The 13,279-nt window shown below is 40.4% G+C and overlaps 1 protein-coding gene across 1 annotated transcript in view; it reads left to right on the top strand.

The window, feature by feature from the left end:
• Positions 1-769: 769 nt before the first annotated feature.
• The window catches only part of LOC117069250 (neurexin-3-beta), a 1,234,533-nt gene continuing 1,222,023 nt past the window's right edge, over positions 770-13,279 (top strand). The window contains exons 1-2 of the mRNA XM_033187257.1: positions 770-853; positions 6,620-6,781. Coding sequence (XP_033043148.1) covers positions 6,680-6,781 — 102 coding nt within the window. The 5' untranslated portion in view covers positions 770-853; positions 6,620-6,679. The remainder of the gene's footprint in view (positions 854-6,619; positions 6,782-13,279) is intronic.

The following is a 13,279-nucleotide window of genomic DNA, read 5'->3' as shown; positions in this document are numbered from 1 at the left end:
AACCCAGCCATGTTCCACGGGGCTTGGGACTGTACTATAGAAACCAAAGTTAGCTGAGTTATTGATGGATGAAAATCAGAGCCAGATCTTTCAGGGTAATTGATTTTTTAGTTATTGGTCAATAAAAGCTACCTGAAGCTAAAGAGTCCTTTGTCAGAACAGTTAATTATCCATTCTAAACCAGCTCTTCTACAAGCATTTAAAAGCAATTCCTGAAGCAAAAGCAACTTGAGCCTCACTTGATCATTTTGCACGAAACCTCCCTTTAGGTTTTTCTTTGAGAAAATGTGAAGGAAAGGCAGCAAGCTCTTTTGCACCATCTTGTTTGTCTTCTACCCTCGTGTGGACACGTCGTTTCTCTGCAGTCACCCCTGCTGCTAGTTTCCCCAGTGTTTCCATGTAAGACTTGCGGAAGAATGGAAGGGAGTGCTGTGTTGGTATTAGCACAAGAACAGGGGCAGTACCCCTGCGGTGTGTTCTCTTTGGTATTTGCGTAGATCTGACTCTTGCCAGACAAGTGTTGACTGCTTTCCTCTTTTCTTTTCCTATAGCTCGAGAGGAGAATGTGGCCACTTTCCGAGGCTCAGAGTATCTGTGCTATGACCTGTCTCAGAACCCGATCCAGAGCAGCAGTGATGAAATCACCCTCTCCTTTAAGACCTGGCAGCGTAACGGCCTCATCCTGCACACGGGCAAGTCGGCTGACTATGTCAACCTGGCTCTGAAGGATGGTGCGGTCTCCTTGGTCATTAACCTGGGGTCCGGGGCCTTTGAGGCCATTGTGGAGCCAGTGAATGGAAAATTCAATGACAACGCCTGGCATGATGTCAAAGTGACACGCAACCTCCGGCAGGTAATGGCTGAGGGGAGAGAATGCCTGGAAGGCTCATCTTAGGTGGCTGGGTAGTAAGTTTGTGAAGCAGGTGATGGGTGTGAGGTGGAGAGGGGTGGAGATTCAGGAATAGAGATGTTAAAGTCTAACTTTCTCCCAGTCTTCGCAATTTCACATGGAAAATTATTAAAATATGTTTCTCCGCATACTTCAATTCTCCCTCTGTGCTTGTTATTTTAAAAAAAAAAAAAAAACTCAGTTGTATAGATAATAAAAGTTGTAAGTACTTTCATTCCTTTTATTCTGCTTTCCTTTTATCATTTTCTTAATTACATTTGAATCTTATCGTATTATTGTTAAATTCAATTAGGGACGGCATTTTGTTTCTGCAGTTTTGTAGATTTTCCTCATTCTTTGAATATATGTTTTTCTTTTTAATTAAGTTAGCCATTGCCACGATGCCATAATTTTAATTCCTTCCAGAAAAAGTCTTCCTTTTTCTCTTTTAATTTACTACTCTTTCCCAACTATTTTTTTTCTTTTACGTTAATCTCTAGCTTTGGAATTAATTAGCCGGGATCTTTCTGAATTCCTCTGTTTCTCTGTTCCTTGATGCGGCGGTCCTACTCTATTGCCCCTGTCTCTCCCTCCGAGACTCTTCAGTTGACTGGGAGGCCTGGAAAGTGGAAGGACCCAAATAAAAAAGTCAACTTTGGAGCAGCCTTTCCTGGTTCTGTCCGTGCTTGGGAAGTCCCATCGCTTGCCGATTCTAAGCAGGCACCTCCGTCAGGTGACAACATTCTCAGAAAGCCTTAGCCAAGTGAAGTTGTTTTCAATTTCATGACTAATAATAATGATAATAATAATACCTCATCAGCCCACGTCAGTAAAAGAAAACCATTTCCTATAAAAATCAAAGTCTGTGCCGAGGCTGACTTTTCCAGGCTGCCATTGTTACTTGGTTTTCCTATTTGCTAATCTGTCATTAAACCCAGTTGGATGGTATCCAGCCTTTATTAACCAGAAAACACTATACTTTCTGAAGTGCTTATCAAAAAGTGCTTACCAAATTTCCTTCTGCCATATGATTGATCTAATGCCTTCTAATGTCAATGTGAAAGCATAAGAAATGATAGGTGTTTGCCTACATTTTCTGTTTGATAAAAGTGTAACTCCTTACTAATGCTAAACAAATGGTATAGGCTGGCACACATTTGAAACACATTTCCACACTTACGTATATCAAGGAAGCCATCCTGTTGGGAGATTACAGTTATCTCAGATAAAAATGCCAAATGACATAAGACTTAGAGTCCCCAATCATCTCGACATTCATGAATCTGATATTTTTGAATATTGTTCTGTGTTTTTCCTCTAAGGCCAAAGAACTCTATTGCTAATATCTTCTTTCATCATTCCCCATCCATACTTACCCAGGAGAGAACGTCTCAACTCTCAGGAGAACCCAAATCAAATATCCATTTGCTGATACATAAGGGCTTGTTACATGTGAGCTGCAAAGACTAGACCTAAAAGTGAAATACAACCTTTTGCTAGTTTTGATTGGCAGGTACAAAATAACACCCTTTAGGCATTAATCAGTGGAGGAGAGACTTTTCATGTACTTCAGAGCACAATCAGGTCATGGTTCTCACCAATTTGTTTCTCTAACTCTCTCCCACCACCCTTCCTTGCCATTCTGGAATGATTCCAATTCTCGGGTGAAAGGCTCACTTTTGTTTCTACTAAAAACACTTTTCTAAAATAGTATCAGGCCCACTTAAGTCCTTTAAATGGAGAGAGGATAAACCAAACTGTAATTCAAATATTGTTTGTGCTGTTTTAATCAGAGCAGCTAGAGGAAAACTACCCTGGATGTTTTTCCCACCCCTGCCCCTCCTGCTCTAAGGCCCAACTCTGCTCTGTGCCCTTGGGCAAGCCATTTGACCTTTCTCCACCACAGTCTCCATTTGCAAAATGGTGATTACAATCTTCCGCAGCCATGTGTGGTGGCTAAATATGCAAAGCACCTTATGTTCCAGAAGGATTATGAGCTCATCCGAGGTCTGGGTATAGACGTACTGTGACGTGCACATGATCTACAGGCTGAGCATTCTGTTTCAAAGGTGACTGCATCTGTCTGGTGCCAAGGCTGCAGCTAAGTGCAATTCTCTGTGCTAGACAGGGGTACAGAGGCCCTACAGTATTGGGGGTATTTTTTGGCAGAGGGAGTATTAATCTTCTGTAAGAAAGTGAACCTAAAATTGAACCTCATTGAAATTCTGACTAAATTTTGCAACCAAATGCAATTTATTGAAAGAGGAAAATCTCTGAAAAGCAAAGTTGATTTTGCAAATTCAATTATTTTAATGTGAATAATGTAAGATTATTATTTTGCCCATTAAAATAATATTTATAACATCTGTTTGAGTTCCCTAGGATACATTTGAATGGTGGGACATTCCTGTCTATTTCAATCAAACTATAAATAGCTCCATAAATATTTGACAACAAACTTATAGCAGCCTTATTCATTCATATTTTTGGTAAGATTGAATGGCTTTTATGGCAAAAATTCATCTGAGTAAAGTTTACCTGGGGTTTCCTGGAGTACTTATTACCAAATGGAGCAGAACTCTCCTCATTTCTTCCTTCATGATCATCTATTCATGGTTTTGCCTTTAAGCCAGGTCAGGACCAAGGCCAGGTATTTTGTTATGGCTTACAATTAAAGGAAGGAATGTGGACTACCTGTATCTGTTGCAAACTATAACTGGGATTAGGGACCAAGGTAGTGAGGAATTTGTGTGTTTGTATGTGGTAGGGGGTGGTAATTGGTCCTTGACCTTGCCTAACTCCAAGGTCATGGCTATAACTTTCATGGCTTTACCTCTACGTGTTAACTTTTGTTAAACCACAAACACAAAACTGAGGTTACCAGTCTTCCAGTCTTCTGGAGGGCTTTTCTAATCATGTTTAACCTGCCAGTCTTCCCTCCTATCCATACAATAAATTACATAAAAGCTTGAAAAGCATTGTTCAAGAGGAATTGGGGGAAAGAGATTCCAAAGCATTCTGGCAAAGTAAACAAATTGATGACCTTATTGAGTAATAAAGAAGATTCTAACTTTTTTGATGCATTCTATTAATTCTAAACTGAAAGAAAAATGTTCCTCTCTGGTTCCACATACCCACAAAAATCAAGTAGGTCGTAGATGTTTAATTATCTATGGAAACCTACAGTACACTACATAAGGCAGACTTTCCATGCTAGGTTTGATCTGTAAATGGTTTAAGTTTTTTCCGTTTTGGGAGGAAGTCATGATCATTTATCTACCTTGTAGTCATAGTCAGATGTGAAAAAAATAAATCGCAAAATATTTGTATTTCAGTTCTTTGTATCTATTTATCTACATATGGAATGGTACCTGTTGGGGGTCTTTCCTTTCGGAAGAGGTGGAATGGGTTTGTGTTAGAGGGTGGGAAGGGAGTGGGCGGTGTCCATTCAGAAGAGTCCTTGGGAAGTAAGTATGGTGCTAATTGTAGCGGGTGAGGTCTGGTCTGAGAGAGATTTGGAAGAAGCAGGGAGCTGCAATGGCATGTAGACTACAGCTCCTTTTCTGGCTGTGCCCCAGGTGGCATGGTTTTCCATAGAGTCCTGGTCTCATTGTCTTCCCCCCACTCTCTTTTTCTGTGTCGGGTGCCTTTTTTTTGAGAAACTAACACAAGATCATTCATGCAATGTGTCATTTTACTAACCGACTAATGTACTAACACCCTAACGACTCATCTTTGTTTTTAGTTTTTTTAATTAACAATCGTTCTGTTCACAATTTTTAATTTCCTTTCTTCCCCCTTCTCCGCAAAGCACTCAGGCATCGGACACGCTATGGTAAACAAACTACATTGTCTGGTAGATATCATTCTTATTGTCTCTTTTTTTGGGTTTGCCGTGTGTTGCCCCCGTTTTCCTCTCCAACCCCCCCTTTTATCCTCTTTAGACTCATTTCTTCTTTTAAGATTTTTGTTGAATTAAATGCAAGCCTTTCTTTTTCTTAAAAAAAAAAAAAAAGGAAGGGGATGCCCTTGTCCTAAAAATGATATTTGCTTGAATTTTGTGGGGAAGGCTTCCTTTTCTTTAGTTTTCAGTTTTTTTCCCCCCAAAAATGCTTTTCTTTTCTTTTTTTTTTTTTTTTAAGTATCTCAGTTTGGCTAAATTTGTTTTGTTTTGTTTTCTTATTTTACAACTTTCAAGTTACATACTAGAGACAACAGAGATTTATAGTGAGAACTTTCTGCTTTCTGTGCCTTCCTCTCCCTCTTACTCTTCCTCTTTTCTTTTTTTCCTCCTTTCCCACTCCTTAGTCCCTTTTCTCTTTCCCTTTTATGTGGCCACGGCTGCCACAGGTGATCTGGGGAGGAAAGTACTCAACTTCCTAGACTCTTTCTTACCCTTCTTTTACCTTACTCCCCTACCGTGGCCAAAAGGATATCCACTAATTATGTTCTCCATACAAACTCTGCATGGCATGTTCCTGTCTCGTGAATTTTCCTACCTGCATCAGAATTTGTTTCCTCATTTTCCTCCTCATTACTAACAACTTACCAACCATCAACCCAATTTCACTTTCTTCTCTTTTGTTTTTCCCCACTCTTCATTCTCCTTTCATGTTTCATATATTTTGGGGTTGGGTTTGGACTTTTTCTTTTCTTTTCTTTTCTTTTATTTAGTAAGGGAGGTGGCAGGCAGAGAAAAGACTACCTTTTAGTTTTGAATGCTTTTTTTTTTCACTTCCATCTTGTTCTTCAGTTTGTTCAATGCATGTAAGTGTGAAGTGGATTTTTGTTCTTTCCCTAATTTCTCCCCATCCTTTCCCAGTTTTGTTTTTCTTCCGCCTTCTCTCTTGGTTCCAGATGATTTCTGCATGGGTGTATCGGTGTATGGTGTGTGCATGCTTTGAGGCCCCATCGTTTCAAATCTTTGCCCTCTGCTCCTTTCATGGATGTTGGGTAAAAGGGTGCTATTTCTTTTCTGTGGGCATTATTATTTTTATTGTTTTGGTTGTTATTTCTCATCATTCCTTTTGTTGTTGTTGTTAGAGTTGCCTTTTTGGTTTGGGTCATTTCTTCCCTTGGAGGTGGTGATGGGAGCCAAGGGAGGGTAGGGGTTGGTGTCCTGGGGCAGTCCATGGCATGTATCATCCATGACTATATCAGAATCAAGACCCTTCTCCTTCCCTCCCTGAATGCATGTTTGTCAGTGTGGTGTGAGCCAAAATAAATATATTAATAACAATAAAGATAAAAGAAAAGAAAAAAGAAAAGAAAAAAGGAAAAATAAAACCATCAACAACCAAAGACCAACCCCTAACAAACTTCATCATCAAATGTCTTCTTTGCTGTTTTTCACTACCACCATGAATAACAATCATGTAACAAATAAGCAATCATTTTAGCAATGAACTGAGACAAGTGATATCGTCTGAGGATGGTTCCATTTTCTAGCCTGACTGTGTAAAGATTGCAATGGGTAGAACAAGGTGCCCGGCTTGGAAATTCTAACAAAGTCTTCCATGAGTCTGCAGGGAAATACTGAAGGCTTGAGACCCAGGGAGGCAGACCAGAAAATGGAACTTGGCTGCACATACCAAAATCAAATCAAATTAGAAAGTATACCTCATGAAAATCTTAATGAAAGTGATGCCACAAGTAGGGGAAGCCACTGGCTTATGTTAGGATCGTAAGGTCATTGTTGGGATTTTTTTTGTCCCTATGTCCCTCCACCAGGTGACAATCTCTGTGGATGGCATTCTTACCACGACGGGCTACACTCAAGAGGACTATACCATGCTGGGCTCGGATGACTTCTTCTACGTGGGAGGAAGCCCAAGTACCGCTGACTTGCCTGGCTCCCCTGTCAGCAACAACTTCATGGGCTGCCTTAAAGAGGTAAAGTTCACCCAACTCTATTTAATGCACCATGTGATTGTTTCATTTATAAACAAATGACATGTCTAAATCAATGACTGGATCTGTCCTCAAATCTATGAAGTGATAGATTGCAGCACGAACAACCTTGGACTTGGAAGTAGGTATCCTACATTTTCTTTCCCGCTTAAGCTGGTTGCATGACCTTGGGTTTGTCAATTTAGTACTGTATTAGTCTGTTTTCACGCTGCTGATAAAGACATACCCAAGACTGGGTAATTTATTAAGAAAAGAGGTTTAATTGATTCCCAGTTCCACATATCTGGGGAGACCTCACAATCATGGCAGAAAGCAAGGAGGAGCAAGTCACATCTTGCAAGGGAAGAAAAACTTGTGCAGAGGAACTCCTCTTTATAAAGCCATCAGATCTTATGAGACTTATTCACTATCATGAGAACAGCATGGGAAAGACCCAACGCCATGATTCAATTACCTCCCACTGGCTTCCTCCCACTGGCTCCCTCCCACAACATGTGGGAATTATGGGAGCTACAATTCAAGATGAAATTTGGGTGGGGACACAACCAACCATATCAAATACCCTGTGGTTCTGTTTCCTCATCTAACAAATTGAGGCTCTTAGCCCACAGATGGCTGTGCTTATAAATTAAATGCAATCACACAGGTGAAAGGCCATTGAAATCACAAGGAACTAGATGAGTGTAAAGTTTGATTTTTGTGATTTTGACCTGGCAAATAGGAAAGCTCTAGCTAAAAGTGGCTCAATTTGTTGTTGTGTGCCCTGTCTAAAATATAACATATGTATTATTTTATCTTCACTAAGCCTGGTGTTCCCAAGGGTCTCATTATTTGAGATGAAAGAAAATTCTTATAATGTAACATTAAGGCTCAGAAGACTGGTTTTTGCTTTTCTTCTTCTTCTTTCCTGAGAGCTAGTAGCTGTGAAAAAACAGTGGGACTTCGCCATTACTCGTTTATTACCATTGTAGCTGGTGTGTTGAGACCTCTGTCTGAGAGCAAAAGGAGCTTCAGCCAAGTGTAAGTGCAACCTCTAAGGTCAATTGTTGAGGCAAAAAGAATCAGATTTAATTTGGTAGAGCTCTTTCAGAACACTGTGGCATCAAAGCAGTGCACTGCACATTTTGTTTAAGCTAAGCTTGATTGCCTAAGTTATCTATACCATCTCCCTGGGGACATTTCTTGAGAAGCAAACAGTGTTCCTTCTTGTAGATAACAATCCCTTGTGACATCTTATGAGTCTCCTCTCAGGGCATGTTTTATTCTTGTTATGGTTATTTGAAATTTATTGAGCATCATTTGTATGTGAGATGGCACTGTCCATGTATTCATTCATGCCACTGCCCTGTGAGCCTTGTCCAGGCAGAAATTGTGTCTGTTAGGCGTGGCATATAGTAGATGCATAATAAGAATTTGTTTGTCCATTTATCTAATAATCATTGGATACCTTTTCTTGTGCTGTAACTAAACTTGGTGGCTCTTTTTAAGCCATGATCTCCATGCTCCAAGGCTTTGTCTTGTAGGAAGGGAGATGAGATCAGTGAGTGAATAAGTATAGCATAGAAGAGCATGTGTTCAGTGCCATAGACTAAATGCTGTAATTGAGTAGAGAAAACATAAATTTTAGGTGGAAGTCAGTTTTAGAGAAGGAGTGACATTTGAGGCAGGCCTTGTTGTAAAAAATCATGTGCGAATTGAGAGGAAGGGGTAAAAAAGAGAGACAATAAAGGAGGGAAAATCCAATTATAGCTTTGTATTGTTCTCAGCCTGTAGAACGAAATAAGAGGAGCACCCAAAGAGTGCTATTATCTCTTTGCAGGATGTTACTTAGGCTTCTGCTGGCTTCAGAGATTTCATCGTCATTTCTGATGGAATTATGGTAGGCATAGAGCCCTTCCTCCCTGGGATTTACTCCTATTTGGATAGAATAAAGGTATAGACTATGCACTGTCTAATGAACCCTGAAAGACTCTTAAACATTGTTAAATCACACTACATTGGAACTGCATTCTCATCAGAAAAAGGCTGCAACATTCTTGTTACCAAGGACATGGCTCAGGAATGAATGAGGCATTGGTTGCTGTGGAGTGCTCATTCAGTTTTGTAGTGCAACAGTCCTGAGCATGAAGTTTCTCCAGGACAGGATTTAGGTCTGGCCTTTAGGATTAATTTTCTCCTATACACAATTGTATTGAGCTACCTCTGTATTATATACTTAGAGACAAAGGAGCAATTTCCCAACCACGAATCTTCTATCTATTAATGAGGAAGGAACATTTTGAAACAAGTCTCATAAAAACACAGAGATGTTTCTGATGACTTTATCCATGTGGAAACTAAAGAAAATAAAACACATACACACACACATACACAGACACACACAAACACACACAGACAGACACACACCACACCACACACACACACACACACATACACACATTTTTGCTGTCCAGAGAGCAGAAAGCTTCAAAAGTCTGTCAGAAGTATTACTGAACAGCTTAAAAGTTAAAGGCAGTTCTGAAAAACAGTGTCGATAATAGAAATAACTATAATCAGTAATAACAATATATCCTTATCTTAGCTAGCAGCACAAATATGCATTTAAATTCAGACCAACTTAGAAAAAGGAAAGTTCGAAACACTAACAGAAATGATAGGCAAAGCTAGAACTTGATAAACTCCTGCCCCATCTGTTTTCCCTGTACAGCGTGATAGTCTTCTAAGGCACTTGGAAGTCTTCTTATTTGTCTGAGTATCTTGAACAGATCACTTTGAGTCTAACGTAGTGCTAATATGTTATTTCTTTGCGTTTAATAATTACACTTCACTTTTCTGTGGGCAAGTCTATGGAGATACTTCTCTTGTTCTTGGTATTTGTTTTTGATAAGTCAGTTAACATCAAAGGCTTCCAGCTATGTTAAGATTCAGCTACCTGTTAAACCCCACTCGCCCACTTAAACCATAGAACAGTCTCTAATTATTTCACACTCCCTTCTTCCCCTTCCTTTTCCTCTTGCTGCCTTAAAAAAAACTTCTCTCGCCATTTGTGGCTTTAAGTTGTCCTAAATGAAACTAAGTGATATTATGTGTAATTTTCTTCAAATTAGGGACATGGCGAAGGGCCTATGCAATTTCTGCTCCAGATCATCAATATTTCTTTGTGTGTGGCACAAAACAGGTTTTGTCGTTGGAACTGTAGTTATTTCACACCTAAAAACTAAGTTCTGGCTCCATGATTGTGCCAAAGGGACTGGATATTACTCGTGTGTGTACTTCCTAACCTCATACCCATGTAAAAGCCACAACAAAGCCTCCACGTTGTCGTCAAACTATGATAGTTCTCTACACATGTTGGTTATCAATATAAGATTTGTGTCCACTTAAATATCACGAAGTCAGTTCCTTTTCATGTTTTAGTGTGTCTGTCTCATGTTTGTTCTTATTGTGTCCCCAGCTCCTAGAATGGTTCTTGGCACTTGGTGGCTCTCAGTCAGTATTTGCTGAGTGAAATCACATGATTGTTCATTAATAAATACCTTTCCTAAATGAATGCTCTTAGGTACTATTGACCACTTGACTTACCTGGGATGATTAAAGAACATCTTGACATGGCAGTGGGTGAATCTTTCAAGAATCTTCTCTCCCTCCTCCTGAGCTATCACATATGAGAAAAAGATTATTTTAAAAGCCTCAGCAAGGCTAAGAGGAATGATTGGAAGTTCCTCTATGAAAAATGGGATAGAAAAGGCTGTGAGGGAGGCATCAAAGTATAATGAAAAGAATACTGGGGGCTGGGTGCGGTGGCTCAAGCCTGTAATCCCAGCACTTTGGGAGGCCAAGATGGGCGGATCACGAGGTCAGGAGATCAAGACCATCCTGGCTAACAGGGTAAAACCCCGTCTCTACTAAAAAAATACAAAAAAACTAGCCGGGCGAGGTGGCGGGCGCCTGTAGTCCCAGCTACTTGGGAGGCTGAGGCAGGAGAATGGCGTGAACCCGGGAGGCGGAGCTTGCAGTGAGCTGAGATCCGGCCACTGCACTCCAGCCTGGGCGACAGAGCAAGACTCCGTCTCAAAAAAAAAAAAAAAAAAAAAAAGAATACTGGGCTTCAAATCAGAAAATCTGCTTAGGAATGTTAGCTTTTTCACTGGCTATATAATAAGGTCACTGATCTTACTCCAGTATAACCCATAACAAGGAGATAATAAAACTTCTTTCGCATTCTTAAGAAAAAAATGAAATGATGTACATAAAAGTGAAACCATACAGCATTACAAAATACAATGTTTTTGCTTATAATAATTATTAAGGATTATATATTGCATTGTATAAAATAGTTTATAAATAGAAATATAAGTGTAAGTGAATATCCATTAGTACATGGAATCTCTATATTTCTCATATTAGCAAATCATTGTCAGGAAAAAAACCCCCATTATTCTGAGATTTGCCCTACATAAATTCTCTCGTAATGCAAAAATAGGGATAACTCATCCTGCCTGCCCTCAATGATTACTTTGTTTTTTGCCTTTGGCCATTTATTTGACACTATGTTTTCCTTTATTAAAATGTGAATTCCATGAGAACAGAGGTCTTATTTGCTTATAAATGTTTCCCCAGCACCTAGAATGGACCTTGACATTAAAAAAATGCACTGAATCAGTATGTCTGGAATAAATAAATAAATGAATGGAGCTCTGAAATCTGGTGGAGTTTAGATGAACAATGTATAAGTCCAGACTGCTATTAAAAAGTATCATAGGCTGAGTGGCTTATAAACAACAGAAATTTATTTCTCACTGTTCTGGAGGCTGGAAGTCCGAGAACAGAATGCCAGCCTGGTCAGGTTCTGGTGAGGGCCCTCTTCTAGTTTGCAAACTGCTGTTTTCTTATTGTGTTCTCACATGGAAAGAAAGAGGATAAGAGTTCTTTAGGGTCCCTTTTATAAGGGCACCAATCCCACTCATGAGGGACCTTCATGACTTTCATGACTACCTTCTGGAGGCCCCACCTCCTAAAACTGTCACATTGTGGGTTAGGATTTCAACATATGAACTTTGGAGAACACAAACATTCAGTGCATAGCAAACAATATATCCTCCAAACCTATAATATGCCAAGGGCTGTGCTAAAATATAAATATGAATCAAACATGGTTCCTGCTTTAGAAGAACTCACATTAGTGGGGAGAGGCAGACACACACATAATCGCAATAAATAGCAGTTAATGCACAACATGAGACATTCTTAGTTACAATTCGGCTGCTGAGGAGAAGGACCTAATACATCTTGGGGTTCAGGGAGCATCCCAAGGTGAGGTGCTTGATGCCAAGTAGAAGGGAGCATGGAAGCATGGGGAAAGAGGTGCTCCAGGATGAGGGGCAGGGTGAGAAAGGCATGGAGGTAGAGCATGTCCTGGTGTCTGGGTGAGGAACATGCAAACAGCTTGCTAATTTCAAGGCCCAAATTATAAGACTGGGAGCTTTGGACTGGTAGCTGCGGTGAGGTAGGGACCATGTCATAGAGGTCTTCATTTCATGCTATACCCTTGAACTTTGTTCTCTAGGTAATGGGGGAGCCATTGAAGGACCTTAAGCAGCAGAACATAGTCAGATTGGCATCTTACCCATCAGGCCTTCATTCTTTGAGGAGTAATGTTAATTCATCTACCACTTTCCCCTGATGTATGTTTTTGTCCTAGGAAGTTGAAGATCTGGGATAGAAAAGGTGGTCCCTCGGCTTGAGCCACCCACCCATTACAGGTGCGGTGGCTCATGCCTGTAATCCCAGCACTTTGGGAGGCCGAGGCGGGCAGATCACGAGGTCAGGAGATTGATACCATCCTGGCTGACACGGTGAAACCCCATCTCTACTAAAAACACAAAAACAAAAGTAGCTGGGCATGGTGGCGGGTGCCTGTAGTCCCAGCTACTAGGGAGGCTGAGGCGGGAGAATAGCGTGAACCCAGGAAGTACAGCTTGCAGTGAGCTGAGATTGTGCCACTGCCCTCCAGCCTGGGTGACAGAGCAAGACTCCATCTCAAAAAAAAAAAAAAAAAAAAAGAAAAAGAAAAAGAAAGAAAAAAGAAAAAGAAAGAAAAGGTGGTCCTTGAGCTTCAGCATTGGATTGGAGCCTGCCTCTTTGAATTTTAAAATTTCTACAGAAAACTGCTACCTTCTGACTCCAATTTCAGTTTCGAAAGACCCTTCCTGAGAGGACATACATTTCTCTTTTTCTCTCTCCTTGGCATTACTGAGCTATTCAATGACAACTGAAATACAGGAAGGCCAAACCAAGACTGAGTTACATGAGTAGGGTCCCCATTAGGCTATTCAAGCCCATCACAGTATCCTCCCACGTGTTGGACCTTCTGTGTAGTTTGATTTGGTTCTTTCCACACCATCCTCCTTTCTCCTCAATCTGACACTTCTCCATTTGCCCATGTGGAGAAGCGTAAGTGCCACTGAGACCTCTGGGACA

Source organism: Trachypithecus francoisi, unplaced genomic scaffold (genome assembly GCF_009764315.1).
Source record: "Trachypithecus francoisi isolate TF-2019V2 unplaced genomic scaffold, Tfra_2.0 Lachesis_group3, whole genome shotgun sequence".
In the NCBI taxonomy this organism is placed as follows: Eukaryota; Metazoa; Chordata; class Mammalia; order Primates; family Cercopithecidae; genus Trachypithecus; species Trachypithecus francoisi.
The sequence above is the reverse complement of the archived record's forward strand: the minus strand, read 5'-3'. Positions and strand labels throughout refer to the sequence as shown.